General features: G+C 45.4%; 2 protein-coding genes across 9 annotated transcripts in view; one reads left to right on the top strand and one right to left on the bottom strand.

Annotated features, from left to right (window-relative positions):
- WDR25 (WD repeat domain 25) overlaps positions 1–23,487 on the top strand; it is an 84,883-nt gene that overhangs the window by 835 nt on the left and 60,561 nt on the right. For 2 of the 7 annotated variants that reach the window (XM_061998700.1, XM_061998694.1), the window contains exons 2-3: positions 17,673–17,734; positions 21,143–21,428. The gene's annotated coding sequence lies outside the window, so the exon portion shown is untranslated. Of the gene's footprint in view, positions 1–12,230; positions 12,329–17,025; positions 17,135–17,672; positions 17,735–21,142; positions 21,429–21,985; positions 22,215–23,487 lie in introns of those variants that run through there. The other 5 variants (XM_061998698.1, XM_061998696.1, XM_061998695.1 and 2 more) reach the window with 5 other exon arrangements.
- Positions 1,317–22,068, bottom strand: WARS1 (tryptophanyl-tRNA synthetase 1). Of its 2 annotated transcripts, none has more exons than XM_061998703.1 (12): positions 21,830–22,068; positions 19,453–19,510; positions 16,976–17,193; positions 16,355–16,562; positions 10,457–10,565; positions 9,427–9,546; positions 8,630–8,812; positions 7,566–7,666; positions 6,615–6,727; positions 5,369–5,542; positions 4,240–4,380; positions 1,317–2,534 (listed from the first exon to the last, which is right to left on the bottom strand). In XM_061998703.1, the coding sequence occupies exons 3-12, from the start codon at positions 17,087–17,089 to the stop codon at positions 2,376–2,378; spliced, it is 1,422 nt and encodes a 473-aa protein (XP_061854687.1). In that variant the 5' UTR covers positions 17,090–17,193; positions 19,453–19,510; positions 21,830–22,068; the 3' UTR covers positions 1,317–2,375. The 2 variants fall into 2 exon arrangements, with proteins under 2 accessions (XP_061854687.1, XP_061854686.1); XM_061998702.1 differs by having other exon boundaries at positions 21,870–22,068.

Raw genomic sequence — 23,487 nt, 5'->3', positions numbered from 1 at the left:
CTCGGGATCTGTGCTTTTCAGCCAGCAGCAATAGTGGGTATCACTACTGGCACTGCAAGTGAATGTGTCACATTGATCTTCCCCCTGTTTCTGAGCTGGCTGCTGCATACAGGGAAATGCAACACTGGGTCTTGTTTTAGACCAGTTAATCTTTGGACAACTGACCCTTAAAAGCTTGCTCCTAACCCACCTGGTAGGAGTGAGTAGCAAGGGTCACAGGGCACTACTTGAAAGGCTTTGGACATCAAAACAAAGACCAGCTCCATCAGATGACTAAATCAACACCTAAAAGGGTAGGAAGAGTGATCAAAAAGAGAGCAAGTGTAAACCCAGCCTTTTAGAAACTGCAGTTGGTTTGATACAGACTTTTATCTCCATTGTAATTACAGTGAGATGAACCAACCTGAGCGAACTGAGAACACGTAACAAACGCTGTGACAACATCCTTAGACATTTCCCACATGCTCTTGCAGGCTGCCTTGTCTTGACTTTTCAGTACCTCTGGGACATGAAATGCAGTTACAACAGGTTTAGGAATTTGCAGAGACTCCTCTGAGCAGCTCTGTTTTCAGAAGCATGTCTGTAAGAATGGGTCAGAGTACTTGAAGGTGTTTGCTGAGGAAACGAATGCTAAATCATCTTGCTGTCTAGAGCCTTCAAACCAGGTTTTAATAGCTGTGTTATAAAATTAATCCATATGCTTAGTTACAATGGGTGAGGGACAGAGGGACCCTCAGCAAGTTCCCTGCTGGCACCAAACTGGGAGCACTGGCTGATTCCCCAGAGGCGGTGCGGGATCATTGGGATCTCGACTGGCTTGAGAGTTAGGCAGAGAGGAACCTCATGAGGTTCAACAAGGGCAAGTGCAGAGTCCTGCAGCTGGGGAGGAACAACCCCCTGCACCAGCACAGGCTGGGGGTGACCTGCTGGAGAGCAGCTCTGCAGAGAGAGACCTGGTAGTGCTGGCTGATAATAAACTGACCATGAGCCAGCAATGTGGCCAAGAAAGCCAATGGCATCCTGGGGGCATCAAGATTGTGGGCAGCAGGTCGAGGGAGGTTCTGCTTCCCCCTCTCCTCTGCTCTGGTGAGGCCTCATCTGGAGTCCTGTGTCCAGTTCTGGGCTCCCCAGCTCCAGAGGGACAGGGAACTGAGATATCATGTCTGTTGGTTATAGGCAGTAATACATTACAGTCAGTGGCATCAGAGTAGTGATGCCAGCTCATACAAGCCATAGAGAAGTCCAATGCTAAGCATTGCTGTTGTATGATTAAATGATTTAAAATGAGTTGCAAACACCACACATCAATACCCACCTGTGTTATCAAAGGTATTTTATTTGCTGTAGATAAGTGTCTGGGCTAGCAGCTTCCTATTCTGCACAAATACAAGGGAGGTTGAGCAGTTTGCATTCAGCACTGTACATGTTAAAGCAATGTGGCTAATAACTGGCAGTTTTCTTCCATAAGTCATAGCAGAGACATTGAAGTTCAAAAAAGGAGATAATGAAATATTACATGAGGTATTTTAACAAAGTGTATTTGCTCAGTGGAATGACTTGATGCAGTAAAGGAGAAGAGACAGCACTAAAAGTCGCCCTGTGTCCAGCAGCAACTTCATCCTCACAGCCTGATACAACACTTGGTATTTCCTCATAACTGGAAACTAAAGTTTGCACCCTTACACTATCTTCCACCTGAGGGAGGAACTTCACAAGCCTGTGACAGCTTCCTCCTTCCAGAGCAGTCAGACCAGTTAAACAGCTACAGAAACAGAAGTACAGTGAGATTTTGGCAGCTTGCCCTCAGTTAAAGAGGAAGAGGAGAGCAAAAGCAGCCTGACACTCATTCTCCCGTGTTCCCCTCACGGATCTTGGTTCTTTCTGTGTTGATCCTGGGTCAAAGTCATTGTGTAATACACTTTGTAACATCCACCATGTTTTTGTGTGCAGCATGTTCCCAGTAGTCCAAGAGGACACACAGTTCAGGAAACCAAGGCACAAAAGAAAATGGGAGCTACTAGTGATTAGTTAGAGATATCATCTCTGAGCAATGTATCTAAAACAAGTTACAACTGAGGCTTCAGCATCAAAATGGCAGCTTTATTTATATTTTCAACATGAAATACAATAAATAGAGTGTTGTGCTGCCAGACATGCTTTTCTGCAAGGCTGCCTTGTATCTTCAGGTTTTAAATAGCTCCAAGTCCCATTTCAAACTTCTCCTGCACTCTGATGTTCACTGTAACTAACTCATTCACAGCAGTATTTATTGAGCCCTGGCTGCAGGCTGTACGTAACTAAGGAGTGCTGACATACAACAGAAGACAATTAACTCAGTTTTGGTTTCTCAAGTGCTAAGTTACAGATGCATCCCTTCAAAAGTCAAAAGCTAGCTTCCGTGGAGTCATGAACTGCTTCACCATCTCCTCTGTGACCTGCTTCCGTCTCTCTTGGTGAGCTGCTATCAAGGGCTGCAATGTTTCTATAAGAACCTTCTTCAGCTCCCCTGTCAGCAGCTCCCCACTCGTGTATGCCTGTTGAGAGAAGTGTTGATTGCTAAATCTGGTGCTGTATGGGAAAAGACTGAGTGGCAAACACAGATCTGGATGGCTTTGAAATAAGCACATGCCTTAGAAGACTGAGTGGTAGCACTCTGCACATGGAACTTGCAAAACTGCTTGTTGCCTTTTTAAAAGAGGGAGGCAGCTGGGCAATTCTGTGTGTCACAAGTTGCACAGACTGAAAGAGCTCCATTCACATGAAATTAGCTGGGATATGCTGTAATTATTTGCAGGAAGCTGCACCTTTTCCTCCCTGGAATCCCAGCTCAAATGAACAGTCACCCTGAGCTGGTTGTTTTGCAATGAGGTACAATTCTAGTCTTTTTCTCTGTTGCATTTGGGTAAGATTAGATATGACTAAAGCATCCCTTTTGTAGCAAAGAGACTCAGAGTCTATGTTCACACTAGCAGTCACAGTCACAGCTCTGTTCGGTAACCTGCTCAGTTGCCCTGCCACTGTAGGTAGAAGCACACAAGGGTGGACTGGGGCAGCCTTGGTTTGAAACCATGGCTGGAGCTGTCCCACTGGCATTTGGAATAGCAATAAATACCATACTCTGACCTGGAGTTGGGTCTCTAGTCATTGGTAACACCAAAGTGCAACTGTTGCTGATGCTCATGCAGCTAAAGATGTTAACAAGAATGGACTGAATTGTTGTAATTTTAGTGGTGGCTTTTTGGGGGTAGGTTTGGTTTTTGTTTGTTAAAGAAATAATGATATTGCTTTCTCTCAGTATCCACTTCTGAAAGCTTCTCTCTTTGGCAACATAACTGGCACAGCTCCACTGATGCTGCTCTGAGCAGTGACTTCATGTTCTCTGACGTGGTTCTGGGGCAGCCCTGTTGACTGTGCTCTAGGATTTGAGCTCTGTACCAGAGTTACTGTGATATTGTTGCAGTGGTTGGAGGCTAATGGGGAACTACTCAATTTGTCAAATGTGCTCCAGATGTCCACTGGGAATGACGACAGTTTGCATGTGCATCAGTGGCTCCCCAACCCTGCGCTTGTATGGGCAAGAGTAAAGGGTTGGACAAGAAGCTGCAGCTCTTGACTTTCTTGCAGCTATTCTCAGTGGGAGAAAACTGATAAGCTGATAGGATATGGATACTATCAGCTACAGCTCCTGCCTTCCAGAGATCAGGTACTGATGGTGATCACACAGCTGAAGGAGGTGAAATGCCTTGTTGCTACCCCTGGAGACAGAAGTCTGCCAGACAGGTTTAAGGAAAAGGCAGCTTATATGACATGAAGCAGTTGTTGCTTGCTGAATCACTTCCTCATAGCTGTTACATTTCTTGTGATGAGAAAAACCAAACCCCAGCAAGCTTTAAACATGAGCTTCTGTGGCTCTGCTGAGCACCTTTTAGGTAAGGAAAAGGCAGAGTGTGTTATACAATGAAAACAACATTCATCCTTAGGTGGCCTCGTTTGTCCTGCACAGTGTCAGAGAGCCCTGAGAAAACACCAGGGATCTCCTTACTGTTAAAGAGAAGCTGGAAGGAATAACAGTGCAAACAGATAAATACAGATGTCTTAATGCTAGAACTCAGAAGAGAAGGAGAGAGCAAGAATAACACCACAATTACCTTCCTGGAGAAAGTTCACAGGAGTACTTAGCTACAGCTTTGTCCTCACAATAAGGAATGAATGAATTTTACCTTCAACTTGGCTACTCACCTGCTTCAGCTGCTCCAGCCTGTCATCATCTTCTAGGAAGAATGTCAGGTACATAAAAGATACGTCAACATCACAGTTCCCTCCGTACTTCCTGTGCTCTTCAATGGTATCTCTGCCTCCTGAGAAGGCATGCTTGTTAATCTGAAACAACAACAGGGGCTTAGTACATAGTTTCTACTGAATTCTGGGTCACTACATTGTAAAGAGAGGTGCAGCATGATCTTTCTAGCACTACACTAAGGACTAGCTGAAAGGTGAGCAGGGTGTTGGCGCAGAGCCTCGGCACTGACCGGGGGAGGCAAAAGGAGGTTGTTAGAAGCCAGATGGAAAAGTGGCCATACACACACTCCCCAGGCTACAAATCCAGACCAAAAATGAGACCAAAACGAAAAAGAAGCCCCTCAAGATTCAGCTGAAAAGGTCTGAAGTCCCTTTTGCTGAAGCTGCTGCCTGGTGTGGCAGGGAAATGTATTTTTTGTAAGAAAAGATGTTTGTTCCATCAAGAAATGAATTTTGAAAGGTGAAGAAGGCATTGAGACTTTCTGAAGGAACTCTGGAGAGAATCTAGTGTTCTCCTTTGCTCAGGGAAACAAGAGAAAGCAAAGTGTGGCCATTCTAGCCAGGGGGTTCAATCTTTCAGTCGGACAAATGCCCAAGCAGTTGGCCTAAAAATGGAACACTTGCTGACTCTCTTCCCCCTCTCCCTGACCTGTGGTGTTGCTGCCACTCTGCAATACTTGGTGCTCCCCGAGAGGAGAAAGAGCTGTTGGTTTGATTCACATCATGGACTGTCAGATTTCAAGACTATGGCAACATTTTTCAGAGTAAGAGCCTTCCCAGCTCTTGCTCTTACACCGCTGCTCCGTGGGTATCAGCAAAACAAGCACAGTGTTTGGCACATCATTCTAGCTGGTGGCTGCACTGTTACACTTGCTGGCAAAGGCAAAAGACTCTATTTGACGGGCCAGCTAAATTTGTGTAGCTTGGTCAGTTGCTGGAGATGCTTTGCAATGGAAAGTATGAGAAGGAGGGTCAAAGCAAACATCACCCCAGTGACCACGGTGATCATGAGGCCTGCCACTCCTCTCTGTCACACAGCTTTGCACTCTCAACTTTAGCAGATCCTTACCTTTGTCTTGATCTGTTTGGGTGTATCAGTGAGGAAGATGACGGAGTTGGGGTCACTAGCACTCATTTTTGTCTGTGCTCCTTGCAGAGCTGGGAAGAAGACTGAGTGCAGTAAGGCTGGTTTAGGTTGTCCAATTCTAGGTGCTACATCTCGGGTCATTCTAAAATAGGGATCCTAGAACAACCACCAAGAAAAGCACAGATGAAGCTGAAAATGGGATTTAAGAGCTGACTAGTGTTGACTCATCCATCCCTGCACAGGTGGTCTGAAAAAAACAATGATAAAGACCAAAACACACCAAAACCCCACAGAACACTCCAGAACCTACTTGCAATCCAGTTCATCCAGAAGCACAAACACCATTCCTTCCTCTCACTTGCAGTTCCTTCAATTACCATGCATATTTACAAAGCTTTCCATCAATTCAATAAGTGTGAAAACTATGCTTAGCACACCTGGAGATGGAAGCAGAGCAAGGTGCAAACTTCCTTCCAAAGCGTTTCACAACCAGCACAGACCCTGAATGAAAGCCATGACCAAGCTGGAATTGCTGTGCCCCTGATCTGACTTAAACCAAATGCAATTATATTACTAAGCAACATTGTGGCTGCTGAATGTAATTACATCAGCTCCCAGCGACTGTCCCTGTGACTAAAACAGCTCAAGGTTCAGACAGTGCACCATTCCATTCCTAGAAACAATGCTTATTTAAAGTAATGATGCTACCACTGTAATTTGTAGCCAATGTTCTTCCAGCCTCTGTAAACAGACCTGAATTGTTGAGGTTCTGTAGTCTTTCTGGCAAACTCTTTCAATGCTGCTTTAGTTTCAATGATAGAAGGTTTTTCCCTGTAGCTCAATGTAAATATCCTGTGCTGCAAGTTAAGCTCATTGCATTTTGTCCTAGTTACTATGGGGGTGGCCCAAAGTTTCTTCCTACCCCCATGTCAGTACCCTCTTGCATGGATTTTAGTGGCTTGGCTTTCATAGATGGCAGCTTGCTGTGACCTGGGTTGAGACCTCCAGGGATCCAAGACTGGCAAGAATGAGGAGTGCATGAATAGTTGTGTTGAACCTTCATCTGTGTCAGGTTACAGTACAACATCCACTTATGTCTTCCAGCTTCTGCCCCAGAAAGGTGTGTGCAGGAATGCTTTACAGATGCTTTGATAGACCACTATGAAGCATCAGTGGTACACTCCAAAAACAAACATGTCAACCACATGAAGTGAGAGGGTTTTGTTACCTGATCGATAGCACAGGGGACAAGACACTGGATGTTCTCCTTGCCATTGAAGATCTGTGGGAATGATGAACTGAAGGATGGAGCAGCTTGAACAGCAGGAAAGCTGATCTTTCCTAGAAAACAACATTTGGAAAAGCTGAGAGGCCAACATAAGCAAGGAGAGAACTTTCTGAAACACATCAATGCACAGGTGCATTGCACAGAGTGCATCTTTAACAAGCAATATTGCCTTATCTCAGGGAACTTTTTAACCTTTACCTTCCCTAATGTCAATGAACCTTCAGCTAACATAGGAACTAACAAAAAAGGGCAGGCTGTGCTCACAAGGGCTCCAGAAAATGTTCAGCAGCACCCACTCTCTTCACCATTGAGGTATCTACCCTTCTCAGAAATACAATTGATTACATCATCATTTTCAGCAGCTCATTTGTTTCCCTTTGTGGGACAATGGGTATGGAGCTACTTATCAAGTGAGTTCCCTTCTAAGATCTTGGCTACAGTTAATGCTGACAAGCTGCCACTGGCCCAGTTACTGGTCAAAGAATGATGTTTCTTTGGAACCTCTTCTATTCCAGCTTGTCCCCGTTGCCCCTTATGCTGTCATTGGCCATCACTGAGCACAGCCTGGCTCCATCCTCCTCACACCCACCCTTTATGTATCTGTAAACCTGAATGAGGTCACCCCTCAGTCTTCTGCAAGCTCAAGGGCCCCAGCTCCCTCAGCCTTTCATCACAAGGGAGATGCGCCACTCCCTGAATATCAATGTTGTTTCTAAAGAGAAAAGCTTTTGGCATAGAAATTGCTAAGAGGTATAATGAGCTCTAGGACATGGCTCTTGTTGCTTTTCTTTCTGTTTCATGAGTGGGAGATACTGATCTCTTCCAATTCTTATATGGTGCAATAGAAAATGAAAGCAAGCATCACTTCTGGTAACTCATATTATTTCCTACCAATGCAATCGCTGTCTGTAAAGCCAAAGATTCCTTTCACTTGGTTAAATGTTACATGCTTCTGAACTTTCAGGATGTTTTTGTAGAATCCAGTACTTGAGCTGCAAGAAAGGAAAGGAAAAAACAAAATGAGCAGTAGGAGAGAAAAGTGCAAGTAGAAACTTTCAGAGTGGAAGTTGACAAAGTGTTGAGTGAAAGTCCTGCAGGTTTTTTGACAGTTTTGGGCTTTCTATGACCCATTGACACAGGAATCTGAGGATTAGTAGCAACAGGAATTTTATGCCTTGAAAGTTACTGCAAACACAGCTCAGCAACTTCTTCCTCTCTTATTTCTGCTGAAGCAAATGAAACAGCAGTTCTGACCTGCTCTCACTCAGACATAGGGCAGATCTGTGTTCATGCAACTTATTGAGATAAGGGGAGTGAAGAAAAACTGCTCTGTAGGCTCCACGTTTTGGGGACTGTAAGTTATACACTTTGCATCTAAAACATATTCTCTCAGTTTTCTCTCATCATCCTACGTGGAAGAACAAAGCCAGCAGCATCAGTTCTGAACTCTGCCATCAAACTTGTTCTTTCTGACAGTTCCAAGAGCAGTTTGCTTCCTTAAATCTTCATTGAACTTTACTCAAAGCTCAAATAATCATCTTTCCTGCTGTATTTTTACATTAATTGACCCCAACAAGTTGCTGCAATGCCTTTCATTAACACAGATCACGTGTAGACACGTGTCAACGTCTTTGGTACCACACTGAACAAGTCAGTCTGTAGGTTTCTTGGTGGCTTTGCTGTTTTTACAGCTTAGCTGGTTTAATACATGCTTCCATAACTTAAATGTGAGCATTGCACAGAGAAGCACTTGTATGTTATACAGAAGAGTGACAATAGCATATACATAAAATGTTAGACAGCAGAAATATTAATCAGGTTCTGTTTTAAGTCTTTTAAAACTTGTCTTGAAGCTTTCAATTTAGCCACAGTTATTCAAGCACTGCTGGCTGTCAAAGCTGGACAGAAAACACACTTTGTTTTCTTTGCAATGCCCTGAAGAAACTTATACTTACCCCAAATAGTCTAAATCAGAAAATATAAAGGTTTTGTTGACATCAAAACCACATGCAATGATGTCCTTTGCATTTTCTTTAGCATACTCATGCGCCTTCTCAGTTGTCAGGTCCTTCCAAAGGTATTTCTCATCATCAGTTAACTGTATAACTAAGGGAACATTAAATACTTCTTGCAGCCACCTAATAAAAGCAGAAAGGTTTTCTCTTACAGTATGTTGCAATGAGAATGTAAGTCACACAGGGAAAATATCAGGATGCACTTAAACAAAAGGGATTTATGAAAGGGGTCTGCTTCTCTGCTTTGTATGCACATGTGGTTATGTTTCTGTGAGCAGAGCACACATTTTATCCAGGTTATCGTGACAACTGACCTGGGAAAAAGCCTCACTGCTTATTGTTACCTGTACATAAGATACTGGTCATCCCTTGGACAGAAAGGGAATTCAAAGAGACTTTTAGCTCTTAAGAGTCTCATGTCTCTGTGTCCTGCTGCTGCAGGCACCACATGACAGAGTAATGTTACTGAGTCTTGTCAAAAGCTTGTTTTCGAGAACAACAACAATGGTAAGGAGTGCCACAAGGCTGAGAGTCCAAGGAAGAGAGTTTGACTGTGGTGATGCAGGGATCACCATCACTGTAGTAAAAAGGCAACATTGCACCAAGTTCATTCACATTCACCTCAGATAAACAGAACCCCTTGAAATGTATCACTTTGGCAGTTCTAGAAAACACATTTAACTTAGGGAAAAACAACCCCCATGTTTTTTTTCATGTAAGTGGTGGAAATAACTTACTTGGTGAACAGAAATGGGATAAGATGACCAACATGCATTGCCTGAGAGGATGGCCCTCTGCCTGTATAAAGGTAAAAGGGCTTCTTGTTTTCATAACCACTGAGGATTTGGTCCATGTCTCTAAAGGAAAAAAACAAACCAAACAGAGAAAACATGATGCAGCTCTTTAGGAAGAAACTTCCCCAGCAAAAAGCTTCTACTCAAAATCTGAGTGGGTTTTTGTTTTTAGAGACAAAACTATAAATACATAAAATACAGCATGTTGAGTGTCCTCAGAAAGGTTTTGTTCATTCATTTTTTAGTCTAGAGAAAGTGTTGTCTCCTTCAGTCTGCAAGAGAAGAAACCTTAAAGGAAGAAACCCTACACAAATGTAAATTAAGATTTCAAAGGGTATAACTTGAACAATTGCTTAACTGGATACAAGTTTCTGAGACCTAGTAAAACAGAGCTGGGAATTGTTTCCCAAACAGGTTCAACCAACCAGCTTGGAATGGTCTCTGGTGGAGGCTATGCCCTGAATCATGCTCAGGCACTTATTTAAGTGTGCTAGCTGCCACAGGCCAAAAGCCCATGCATGCTGACAATTACATAGTGTACAAGACTGGCAGGCTGGTGCTTAAGATTATCCCCTGAGTGCTTTTTAATGTAGCAATCCAGGTGCAGAGGTCCACAGGCCAGGTGGAGCCTTGCTGAACTCAGAGGTGACACCATATGAGCCTTGGAGTTCCTGCTAGGCCAATGCTTTTGCCTGGCTGCTGACACAGAGTCAGAATGGAAGCTGTACAAAGCAGAGATTCTGTGCACACTTCTTCAGTCTGGGATTAGTGAGGACACATAAAAATAAATGGTGCAACCAAGGGTTACAAGTGTTTGAAGGGAAACCTGCAGCAGCTGCTAATTTCAAGGGACACAGTTGGTTTACTCTGGTTTAAAGGAACACGCTCCTAGTCATAGGTTTCTCCCAGTAATGCTCACACAAAGGCCACCTAGTAGGGACTTTGGGATTTTAGAACAAGAAAAAAAGCTCACCTGTGAGAAAAAAAGATTCCCCTACGCAGAAAGTGGTGAGGCCTCTGCCCAGTAGCTCTCTCTATCCGGTTGATCAGATCTGTGTCAATTTTGCTGCTGCCAAACCGAACTGGAATCACAAAGATGTTAAAATAGAGACATCAAAATAGGCACAGCATAGCTGCAACCAGCTCTTGGATGAGCAAGAACATACCAATGTCACCTAGATGAAAAAGGACATCTTTAAGTCTCAGGTAAGGTGTCTAGAGTTCCTGACTCTTGCCTGAAGTCCCAGCAGTCATCTCCAGTACTAGCTCTGTTCTAGGGGGCCCAGCCTATTAATGACATGTGGCACTGTTCTATCCATGCCTGACTGTGATCTCCTTACACCACTGATACTGGTCTATTTCTTTGGAATGGTTTTTTTTTGTTCTGAATATTTAGGTCAATAATTTGGCCTCTGTAAGCCACGAGATAAAACCATCACTGAGGCTCTGAATGCTCCTCTCTTGATGCCTAAATTCTCTGCCCTTGCATTACATGGCTTTTCAACTTTATAGCCCCAACTAGCTGCTTTTATAAGGATATGATTACAGACACTGCTCCCCTCAAGAGGCCTGAGAAGGTATTACAAAATACCTTGTTACTACTGGTTGAGGAAATCAGTTGATTGACACACCAACATTTTCAGATGTCACTTCATCCAAAGCAATCATCCATTTCATTTTCCTCAGGACTTACTGGTTATGCACAGTGTTACTACAAGGCTTTGTATATCATCATCAAACTTGAAATTAGTAGTAATTTGTTAGGAAATGGTAGGGGAAGCTAGGCATATTAACACAGAATCAGCAAATGGTGTGGGTTGAGGTGGACTTTTCGAGAGTCATCCAGTCCAACCCACCTGCCATGAGCTGGAACATCTTCAATTAGATCAGGCTGCTCAGAGCCCTCTCCAGCCTGACCTGGAATGTTTTCAGGAATGAGGCATCTACCACCTCTCTGGGCAACCTGTGCCAGTGTTTCACCATCTTCACTGTAAACAACTTCTTCCTGAATTTACCCTCTTTTAGTTTAAAACCATTACTCCACCTCCTTTTGCATCAGGCCCTGATAAAATATGTCCCTGTCTTTCTTATAAGCTCCCTTTAAGCATTGAAAGGCTGCTGTAAGGTCTCCCCAGAGCCTTCTCTTCTCCAGGCAGAACCACCTCAACCCTCTCAGCCTGTCCTCAGAGGAGAGGTGTTCCATCCCTCAGATCGTTTCTGTGGCCTCCTCTGCACCCTCTCCAACAGCTCCATGTCTCTCCTGTGCTGAGGACCCCAGAGGCAGATGCAGCACTGCAGGGGGGTCTCACCAGAGCGGAGCAGAAGGGCAGAAGCACCTCCCTCACCCTGCTGCCCACGCTGCTTTGGATGCAGCCCAGGATACAGTTGGCTTTCTGAGCTGTGAGCACACACTGCTGGCTTGTATCCAGGTCTTCATCCACCTGCACCCCCAAGTCCTTCTGTGCAGGGCTGCTCTCAATCCCTTAATTCCCCAGCCTGTCTTGATACCAGGGATTGCAGCAACCCAGGTACAAGACTTTGTGCTTGGCCTTGTTGAACCAGGTTCACAGGAGCCCACTTCTTGAGCTTGTCCAGGTCCATTCACTGATCTATTAAGTGTCACTGAAAAGAGACAAATGGTGGTGCACAACTCAGCAACTACTGCTCTAATGCAAATGTTCTCTGAGGGTTATCACATCTGCTCGTCCTAGGCAACCTGAGTCAGTGAATTAACTTCTTCTTATCACATAAAAGGCATTACAAAATGGCAAAGTAACCTGAAGGAATGCTCAGCAGAGGCCAAAGGAACCTGAAAATGTTCCATTCAGCAGAACAACAGCAACTGGTAAGAGGCTGATCTTACAGAAGCAGAGAATGCCCCAGATTAATTTGGGCTAGCCACCCTACAAACACTTGTGTGCTGTTATGGCAAGTGATTAAAAGCTCTCTGGTATATAGAACACTTCACTGCTAATGTCTAGACATCTTTACTAACCATGCACAGACTGCACAGCTCCCTTTTCTTTGCCTGTCTTCATCTTTCCTGTTAAAAAACTGGATAACTTTTCCCTACTTACTTCCTCTTTTTCCTCTTATGAGGCCATTCAAATCATTTTAGGCTCTCTGTCCACAAAGAAACTGCCTCCCTCAGCAGCTGCTGACAAGGACAGAAGCTCCACTCCTTAACAAGAAGAGAGTCTCCACTCCTTACCAAGCTTTTAAAAAATTCCTGGAGTGCTTTTGACCTGTAGTGTTCTGCCTTTTACCAAAAGACAGCTTTCAACCTGCTGTACATGGGAAGTCCTGAGAGCTGTGATCACCAAAAGCATACTGTATTTGCTGAGAATGCATCATGGACTCTCCCTCTTTGCCACTGCCATGCTCTATTTGCATAGAGAAAACTAATAACCTACTAGTTGTTTTACAGTAACCAGGCCAGCCTCAATAACCTCTGAACAGCCATGGCACTTGGAGGTGAAGAAAGTAAATGTCACTCCTACTCCTGAAGAATGCCAAGAGGAAGGAACTGTGGAACTACAAGCTGGCCAGCCTCACCTCAGTTTCTTGGCATGTGATGGGGAAATAACCCTGGAAACATTACTAAAGACACAAAGACGACTGGGAATAGTCAGCATGGATTTAGGAAAGGGAATCCATGACAGACCAACTTAATAGCCTTCTATGATGCTATGACTAGCCTAGCAGATGAGGCAAGAGCAGTGGATTCTGTTTCTCAGCTTTGGTAAGGCTTTTACCACTGTTTCCCATCTCATTCTCATAGACAACTGATGAAGTCTGCACTACACAAGTGGACAGCAAGGTGAACTGTAAACTGGCTGAACTGCCAAGCTCAAAGGGTTGTGACCAGCAGCAGAAAGTCCAGCTGGAGCACATTATTTGTGTACCTCAGGGCACTGACACTGGGGCCAATACTGTTGAACATCTTCATTAATGATGCCGGTGATGGGACAAAGTACACCCTCAGGAAGCTCACAGATGAAACGAGGCTGGAGGGGTGGCTGATACAACTGATGGCTGTGTTGCCATTCAGAGGGACCTCAGCAGGCTGGAGAAATGAGCTGACAAGAGCCTAGTTCAACAAAAAGGAATGCAGAGCCCTGAATCTGAGGAGGAACAGCTCCATATATTGGTCCAGGCAAAGGCCAACTGGCTGGAAAGAAGGTTGGCAGAGAAGGACCTTGGGGTCCTGGCAGACAAGGGATTGAACAATATGCTTCTGTGGCACTGCAAGGACAAAGGCTTTACAGACAGCACTGGGAACAGCACAGCCAGAATGCCAAGGGGAGTGATCCTGTCCCCTGGCTCAGCATGGATGACACATCTGGAGCACGGGGTCCAGCTCTGAGCTCCAAAGTAAGGACATGGACACAATAAAGTGAATCCAGCCAACAGCCATGAAAATGAAGGGCTTAAGAGCATCTGTCATAAGAGGAGAGGCTGAGAGAGCTGGGATTGCTGTGCCTGCTGTGCCTGGAGAAGGCTCAGGAAGGACCTTATCAGTGTGTATAAATACGTGGCTAGGGGAGCTGACAGAGAGTAAAGACCACAGTACCAGACTTCTCAGTGATGCCCAGTGAAAGGAGGAGAGGCAATGGGTTAATTTGAAATAAATTCCATTTAAACATATAAAGAAATCTTCATATGGTGCACATAGTCAAATGTTGGAGCTGGCTGCCCAGGGAAGGCATTGGATCTCCATCCTTGGAGGTAATAAAAATCTTTCTAGACAAGGTCCTGAGCAAACAGCTCTAGTTGAATCTGCTTTGAGGAGCTGACTAGGTGATCTGCAAAATCCCTGCCAACCTCAACCATTTTGGATCACTTGCAATATCCAGCTCACTGAATTAGCAGCACGGTTAGCACACAAAGCTTTTTCTCAGTCATCCCTCTGCTCCTGCTCAAATCAAAAATGTCTGCTACTTAGCTAACAGAACCTTTCTTCCCAGAATATCTTCAGGCTGTTCTGTTGTGTAACCACTTAAGAATACCCCTTTCAATTACACCATGCTGTTAGCACTTTCATTTCTTCTGTGTTTATGTAAACACAATCTCACTGGCAACTTTCTCTAGTGCCACTAGTAAATAAACAGAATAAAGTGGCACAAACATTTCCTTTAAGGTAAGAGCTGTCAGGTGGCAATTTCATGAATAATGCTTTTCATTATTATGTTTTCAGGCTGGATGTGAGGAGGAACTTTGCTGACAGGGTTGTGAGGCCTTGGAAGGGGCTGCCCAGGGAGGTGCTGGAGTCACTGTCCCTGGAGGGGTTTCAGAGCTGGGTGGGTGTTGCACTGAGGGCAATGGGCTGGTGGTTCATAGGGCTGGGACAAAGGCTGCACTCCATGAGCTTAAAGCTCTCTTCCAGCTGAAACCATTCTGTGATTTTTAAAAGGAGGAAGTTTATCAGTAACAAGCAGTAACTGTTTCACTTCCTGAAGTGGTGAGGCTAGCATTCTTCTCTAAAAATTTCCAACACACCACTTAGAACCAGCAAAATAACTCATTCTGCTAGTAAACAAGTAAAAACCCTTTAGACTAACCTGCCACTCTAGGCTACATCAAAAAGTCACACACACAGTCACTGGAAAAAAGAGCAGGGCTGCCAAGGTTTAACATGGCCTTAGAGAATCTCAGAGAGACCTTGAGGCTGTGCTAACACAAGTATTTCACTCTTCTCACTTTCTTCAAGACTTAGAAACACCTCCAAGAAGAGAAAAAGCCTTCTCCATACCTCCTACAGAAGCGACAAGCTGCTGCAAGAACTTGTTTTTAGATTCTAACAAATATCTTTTTTCCTTCACTCTCTCTTCTCTGCACACCTGTCCCTTTCCAACTCTTTCTTCCTCCTCCTACCTTCTGCAGACTAAACCAATTTGTACATACATTTGACAAGATTTTATGATAGCAGGACAGAGTTAAAAGAACGCTGACACTATCAGCTGAGCTCCAAAAAGCAAACACGTGGCCACTGCCACATAAGAGTGTGTGCTCTGTTGTAAGAAACAAAACTACCAAGCAGACAGCAGCAATATGAAACTGAGGTAGTAAACATGAAGACTGACAATAATCACCAAAAGCAAAAATAGTAACAATGAATGAACAGTTCTCTCAGCTGTTTCTATGCTGGACTCAAGCTATTCAAATAGTGGACTGAACAACAAATGAGAAAATCAACTAAATCCCTGTTTCTTACATTACAAAGCTTGGCAAGTTTTGTAACACCTGTCTAAAATATTTCCCACTAGCACCTATGTCTTTTGAATGAGCTGCATCTTCCTCATCCCAGCCAGCACTTGGCTGCTTGATAGTGTGTCCCCTGAGGAAGTAATTGACACTTACAGATTTCTGCACGAGTTTTGGATCATTCCTGCCTTCAATTCTGAAGTCAAGGAAGATGTGGAGAGATGGTAGGAGGAAACACACAGCCTGGCCAGAATGCTTCAGGCTGTAGCTGTTCTGCATGACAGCCATTGGCAATGCACATACTCACAGTGTCTTTAGTAACATCACTTCAATAATTGTCCTCATGCCAAAAAATGAACTGCAAGTAAAACCTGGACTTCCAACTGAAGAGTTCTTTGCAAAGTAGTTAAGTCTTTATAGGGAAACCCTGCATGGGACATTCTCAGCTCCCAAGGCAAATTCTTTAGCCATGCAAATGCTGAGATTAGACACAGATTAAATGCCACCTATGACGGTTTTGATCAGGACTCGTTATGATCCTTCGTTGGGTTTGTGATCATTAGGATCACTTCACAGAATCACAGACTGGAAAGGGGTTGGAAGGGAACTTCAAAGATCATCCAGTCCAACCCCCAAAATTCCTTAGCATTGAAGAAAAGAGTTATACCTATGAGCTTGTCATAATCCACGCCTTTGGCATTTGATGTCTGCACAGTCCAGGGGTCCACAAAATCCTCGTCCTCTTCTTTAGTTGTACCATTGTTTATTAGCAGGAGGTCTCTTGGAGGCAAGCCTGCCTGGTAATCTTGTCCTGTTGTTGTTTTATATGACAGTTTTAATGATAGTAGCATCCTCACTGCTGCATCAATTTCATCCTGAATAAAGGAAAAAAAAAGACCCAAACCTGTTTGACTCAACATACTTGAGACAGACAAATACAGTAGTTAATGTCCCAAACCTCCAAAATCCTGCATCATGACTTTATTCAGCTCCTGGTTTTCTGGGCTTACTCCCACAGGCAATGCAATAAGACAGCCCATATTAAAACTGTGCTGTCTTTGCCAACACAGTGATGATACAATAGGGAAGGTGAATTTAAGGGTAAGTTACTTAAGGAGGATTAGCAGGGATGGTCCACAGTTCACAAAAGGGACAGAAGTGTTTTTTTAACAAGGTGTTTTTCTTACTGCAATACAAAATAGATCTCACAACAACCATATTCTTCAGCACTCTTAAGACACAGCCAATCACTTGAGAAAAGATGGTTCGAAACACAGAACAGAGATACCTTTGGTGCTTTTCCTGCTTTCAGTGCTCTGACTTTCTCTCCTTGTTCAGTTACTCTTTCAAACAGCTGAAGCGGACTCAGAGATTTCAAATCACAGTTTGGACTATCAGCCATTTTGCCAGGCTGCAAAAGATGTGTCTGTTTACACTTCACCTAAAGGTAATGTCTTCCAATTCTTTGGCTTGTAGAGTTGAAACAGCAGCGAGCACAAAGGAGAACTGTAGGGCAAAAAAAACCAGTGTATTTTATTCCTTTGCTTGTATCTTGAAGGTCAGGTGAGTGGAATAAGACTATGAAAACTATGCTGACCTCATGCCTAATTCTACTCGTATCAGATTGATAAATGTGGAGATACCAACACAATGAGCTTCAGTTTGGACTGACAAGAGTATAGAATAAATGTAGAGATCACTCTTCGTGTTGTTTGTCTCTGTGTTTAACGCTAGAACAGCTTTTCAAAGTCAGACTCCTGACATAAATGAAAGTGATTAAATACACATACAATTCAGCCCAGGTTATCTGAGTCCTGATTCATGTTTTACACCACATGACACCCTGTTAAATTCTGAATGACAGAGATTTTTATAACTATTCTATGGAATTTTGTATGTCTAATACATGTAATGTGGTTCTTCAGTGCTAAGAAAGATACCCAAGAAAAAGGCTTAATCATCACCTTCACTGCTTTCCTTCACAGGTTCCAAAACACACTGATGATTAGTGAGAAACACTGCTTTCTGAAGAATAACCAACTCTCAGGTAAGCAAGAGGCTGTAAATCTAAGGAATTATTTGTTTCTCAGCAGTATCTAAGAAGATTAGATGGCTGAGGATAATAACACAGCAGCCTTCCTACATCCCACATATACCACCATCACTGAGGCTTCCTAGCACAGAGCATGCCCATGCCTCCACAAATGGGCTCCTCTCCCAGGTTAACATCTACAATGTGATATATATTAACAACAACATTATCTGGGTGCTTCTTAGCAGTCTGTTCATTCACTGTGAGGTGATGGAGCCCTGGCACAGGCTGCCCAGAGGGGTTGTGGAGACTCCTTCCTTGGAGGGCTTCAAGACCCACCTGGACATGTTCCTATGTGACCTGATCTAGGTGAACCTGCTTCTGCAGGGGAGTTAGACTGGGTGATCTCTAAAGGTCCCTTCCAACCCCACCATTCTATGATTCTATGTTAATTAACAGCAAGTGAGACTTCAGCTGCAGTTTACAGTACACTAACACAGGAAGTTAAATAATGCTGCTAAAATATCAAGTAAGCATACAGTTTGTGCTATCAAACACATTATAACAACCTTTACACCAGAAATATCTAGATCTTTGCCTCATCTGTTTGTCATGGTTTTGGCTGGGATAGAGTTAATTTTCTTCCTAGTAGCCAGTACAAGAAGGATTTGGAGAACTACAAAAGAACTTCACCAAACCTGAGGCTGTTAAAGTGGTGTAACAGTGAAAATCCTAATGGCAAGTGAACTGAGGGAAAAGTAGATTTTCCATAGAAACTATCATTGCAGCTTGGGAGGGTTGTGAAGTGCTGCCTCTCAATCTGATGCAGTAGCTTTATGCAATCACCCAAGTTATTGCACAGCTTTTTATGTGAGGAAAGTGATGTCATCCTCAGTCATGAACTGATGCTTATTTTACCTGTATTGTACTCAGATGTGACAGGGACAAATGCAATGCAAGCTGAAAGAGTAAATTAACTTTACATTGACTTGCAAACAATGATGTGTTGGAAACACAGCAGTAGCCCTAAGCATTCTCTCTCATGCCATGTCCATGACAGAAGAATGTGCCAATGTAAAGTCCTACTGCCTTGTATATGATTATGTCTGGGGAGACTCCCTAGCACATTATTCATCCACTGCTATGCAGGGAGCAGGAGCAGACTGAGTTTACAAGCCATGTATGTAACTGAAGGGAATTATGAAACCTGTTCATAAAAACACATATTCATTTGACTCTCTTCTTCTGAATTAAGAAAAGAAGAAGGAACAAAAGCACATAATTGTTGCATTAGCTCTTCAGTAGCACTTCAAAGCCTTCCTTCTACAAAATAATCACAACCTTGGTTATATTTACACAGTATACCATTAAACTGCCTCTGTAAAAAGCCTTCACCTGCCTAGAAACCTTGAGAAGGTTGATTTGGTAACTTGCTGGTTACTGAAACATATCTATCATTGAGGCTTTGTTTGTCAGACAGCTGCAATATTCCCAGACTTCAGCTTCAGATGAATAACCTGAGAAAGCTAAGAAGTGTATACACCCACTTGCTTCACTGGTCACCTATGAACACTATTAACATACTTAGATGATATGATTCACTAAAATAAGATGAATGTATTATCAGTAACAAGGTTTTTAAGCTAATCTCAATCCCCTCAAGCCTGGTAACTCACAGTGTCACTTTAAAACATGTCAAACAATTCTCTGATGTATTCCCACAGTTTACTTACATTGTTTTATTTGGGTACTAGTATTTTCCCTTTTCTTCCATGGACACAAGGTACTTAACTGGAAGAGAAAACATGCAGAGTAAATTCATGTTAGAAAACACTGATGAAGACTAACACACATCTTTTGTGTGGGAATATGCAACCTCTGTTTAGTGTCCCCAGATTTCACACAATGGAAAAAGGCAAACAAGATTTACTCTTTGGTGTGGAACAAATTGTGATGTGGTGTTTCAGCTCAATTCTGAATGAACATTCTCACTGACAGTCTGCTCAGAAAGGCTGAAATGCTGCAGCTGAGACTAAGCTCACATACTGGGAAGCAGTGAAACAGACTCTTGGAAGAGTTTGGAATCTTATGGATTTAAGCTGAGCAGAGAACTCCAAATGAAGGTACATTTTAATCAAGTAGTAGCAAAAGTAATCTAATCACCAGAAGAGGTGAGGATGTTATGACTAGAGAGTGCAAAAGATATTGACTGCTACTTAAAACCTGTCTCTGTTTATCTCTTTATTGTCCTTATTTGCTGGTGGAATTCAAGCCAGGAATTCAGTAATATGAAACATGGGTCTTGATTTTTTTGAAGTTCCTAGGTGCAGCTGTGAACTGCTTAAAACAAATGTCTGGCTGTGGTTCCAAAGAAACACAAGGAAAAACTTCTTCCCTGCTGAGGTGAGGGAGCCCTGGCAGGGGCTGCCCAGATGGGCTGTGGAGTATCCTTCTCTGGAGACATTCCAACCCTGCTGGATGAGTTCCTGTGTGCCCTGCTCTAGGTGGTGCTGCTCTGGCAGGGGGGTTGCACTGGATGAGCTTTTGAGGTCCCTGTCAGCCCTTGAGATTCTGTGATAGCTGCTATTTTATCAGGACATTTTTCCTTGCTTCCTTGTTGGTATTATGAAAACTCTCAGATCCAGGCACATCTGACACCACACACGAACAGATTTGGAGAGAAAAACCCAAAAAGATACATGGGAACTTGGGAATGGTGATATTTAGGACCAGGAACCAAGGTGAATTTAAAAGCTTCAGTTTCAAAGTGTGAACTAGACAGCCAAGAACTGTGTGCCTTTTCTATATACACAACACACTGTAGTTTGTCCTGGGCACTGCTCCTTGTGACTCTCACAGGACATTAAAGTCTCATGAGGCAAGGTTCAAAAATAATCCTAGGCGTAGGTGTCAGAAAACAACTGCATTATCCTCTTTCCAGTGGGATGGCAACCACAGAGCTATGCTCATTTTCACTGTCTGATATCTGATTTGTTAAGTTAGAGGTTTGAGGATCAAAGAGCAGCTTTTCACGTGTTCAGAAGAGCTCTTTCATGACAAACGTTGTGTCAGGGTACATCAAGACTTCCAAAGGCAGCAGTAACACAAAAGTCTTGAAAAACAAACCAAACCATGAATGAATGCAGGAATGTGAATGTAAGTGTGACAGCACTTATGTTCCTAAAAGCTGATTTCATAGAATCACAGAATGGTGGAGGAAGGGACCTTTAGAGTTCATCCAGCCCAACTCCCTGCCAGAGCAGGTCCTACCTAGATCAGGTCACACAGGAACGTGTCCAGGCGGGTTTTGAAGACCTCCAGTGAAGGAGCCTCCACACCCTCCCTGGGCAGCCTGGGCCAGGGCTCCCTCACCTCAACAGGGAAATAGTTTCTCCTGTTTAAATGGAACCTTTTGCATTCCAGCTTCATGCCATCACCCTCTGTCCTGTCCCCAGATACATAAAACAAAAAATGAGAAGTGCCATTAAAGCAGGCAGTATGCACACAGATGTCATGGGAAACATGCCTTGAGAAGTGCTCCAACACAGGCTGCGTATTGTAGCAGATCTACCTTGCAATCATCTATTTATACATGAAAATACAACAAAAGTGTGCAAAACGATTCCCCGAGGTGACAATATGACCACTCAACCACTCTCACATGAGGAAAGCCCAGCGTGAATCTTTATCATGCTACAGCTGCTAAAAGGTAAGCTCTTGCTCAGGAATGGTTGTGCACAGAACTACCCAGCAATGGAATGTTTCTAGCCTGGCACCCTGCAGTATTTCCCTACCACAGCCCTGCCCGAGCAAGGCAAAGGCACTCCACAGCTCTGCCTGCTTTGGCAGAGAATGGCTCAGCATTTTCCAGTGGCCAGGGCCGCGCTGCCCCCTCCGCCGCTGCCCAGGGAACAGGGCTTTCGCTCCTGACGCGTTTGCGGTGCAGCCACGGGAGCTTCGGCCCCACAGGGAGGGGAGGAAAATCGCCTCCAGCGCACCGACCCCCATTCCCAGCGCCTGCCCACGGGATCGGCAACAGCCGCCCAACAGGGCCTCTCCCTCCCGCCCGCCGGGGTCTGCCGGCTGCCCCATGCTCGGCCCGGCCCTCACCCGCCCGCCCGAGCCCAGCCGAGCCGACAGCGCTCCTCACCGCTCCTCGGTCACTGCCATTGCATCACCCCGCAACCGGCACAGCACTCGCGCCTCCCGGCTGGGAAACGCGGACCCCCGGAACCATTATTCCCGCAGCCCTCCCTCTCCTTACAGCCACCAGCCCAAGGCAGAGCCCTGCAGCTCGGCAGCCACGGTGGGCAGAAGGGCCCAGACGTGCCGGGCGAGCCGCGGGATCAGCTTTGCCCTCCCAAAGCGCGGTGCCTGCGGGAGCGCGGCGACAAGCGGAAGCGTTTGAGTGAGGCGCCTTGTTTCCCACCCGGCGCGCTTTGAAAGGCGGGGCTGCGGGGGGCCGCGCCGTGAGTTCCGGGCGTGACGCGCGCAGGTACCGGCGGGCCGGGGGCGGGATCGCGGGCGGCCCTGGCCCCGCTGCCGGGAGCCGGGCGGCCGTTACGGCGCTGGTGGCCGCGAGAGTGGGCCTCGGTGCCCGGGGAGCGAGGGGAGAGTGCGCGTGTGTGGGAGCGGCAGCGGTTCCGGTGCCGGGGGCGAGGGGAAGGAAGCGGCCGCCGTGGCCCGGAGCCCGCCCGCAGTGCCGCTCTCTGGGCCGGGTGGCTGCGGCGGGCACCGGGGAGGGGCCGCTCGGGACGCGGGCGGCGGTCGCTGCCCCCGGCTCGGGGCCGCGGGGCCTCAGGCGGGAGGCGGCGGCGCTGGGGCGGTGTCTGGGCTCCCTCGCTGCCCGGCCGCGGCTGCCGGAGGGGTCGGGGTCGCGTCCCGCCTGCGCTGACGTTTGGGGCCTCTCGGCGGCTGGGGGGTGTTGTACGTGCTGAGCCCAGTGCTCTGGGGTTGAACGCGTTGGGGTTAAGCAGTCACAGGAGACCTGGAGAGCTCCTCCAGTGCAACCCCCCTGCCAGAGCAGCACCACCTAGAGCAGGGCACACAGGGACTCATCCAGCTGGGTTGGAATGTCTCCAGAGAAGGAGCCTCCACAGGCCATCTGGGCAGCCCCTGCCAGGGCTCCCTCACCTCAGCAGGGAAGAAGTTTTTCCTTGTGTTGCTTTGGAACCTCTTCTGTTCCAGCTTGTCCCCGTTGTCCCTTGTCCTGTCATTGGCCATCACTGAGCACAGCCTGGCTCCAGCCTCCTCACACCCACCCTTTATGGATTTGTAAACTTGAGTGAGGTCACCCCTCAGCCTCCTCCAAGCTCAAGAGCCCCAGCTCCCTCAGCCTTTCATCAGCAGGGAGATGGTCCACTCCCTTTGTGTTCCTGCACTGGGCTCTCTCCAGCAGCTCCCTGTCCTTCTGGAACTGAGGGGCCAGAACTGGACACAATATTCCAGCTGTGGTCTCACCAGGGCAGAGGAGAGGGGGAGGAGAACCTCTCTTGACCTACCACCCACAGCCCTTCTCATACACCCCAGGATGTTATTGGCCAGAGGGCACATTGCAGTGGTGTGAGAATGAGAGCAAAGCTGTTTGTGTCTCTGTTAGTTTGTTACATTGCAGAGCATACTATATTAAATTTGCAACCTCGTTACAACATGTTTCCATTGAAGTACAACAGGTGTTTTTTTTTCCCCCTGCATTTTTCTGTACTTAGGGTGCCATAAGACACTTTGGGGTGGTGTTCCTTTAAAAACACATGTTGAATGGGAAGTCT

Source organism: Colius striatus, chromosome 6 (assembly GCF_028858725.1).
Source record: "Colius striatus isolate bColStr4 chromosome 6, bColStr4.1.hap1, whole genome shotgun sequence".
Taxonomy (NCBI): domain Eukaryota; kingdom Metazoa; phylum Chordata; class Aves; order Coliiformes; family Coliidae; genus Colius; species Colius striatus.
This window is presented reverse-complemented; position numbering and strand designations above follow the sequence as displayed.

Coding starts and splice junctions, on each gene's coding strand:
- WARS1 (XM_061998703.1), bottom strand. CDS start 17,089: ATGGCTGATAGTCCAAACTGTGATTTGAAATCTCTGAGTCCGCTTCAG. Junction 8,813..9,426: donor ATCCCATTTCTGTTCACCAA/GTAAGTTATTTC, acceptor TGCTTTTATTAG/GTGGCTGCAAGAAGTATTTA. Junction 6,728..7,565: donor TACAGACAGCGATTGCATTG/GTAGGAAATAAT, acceptor GTTGTTTTCTAG/GAAAGATCAGCTTTCCTGCT.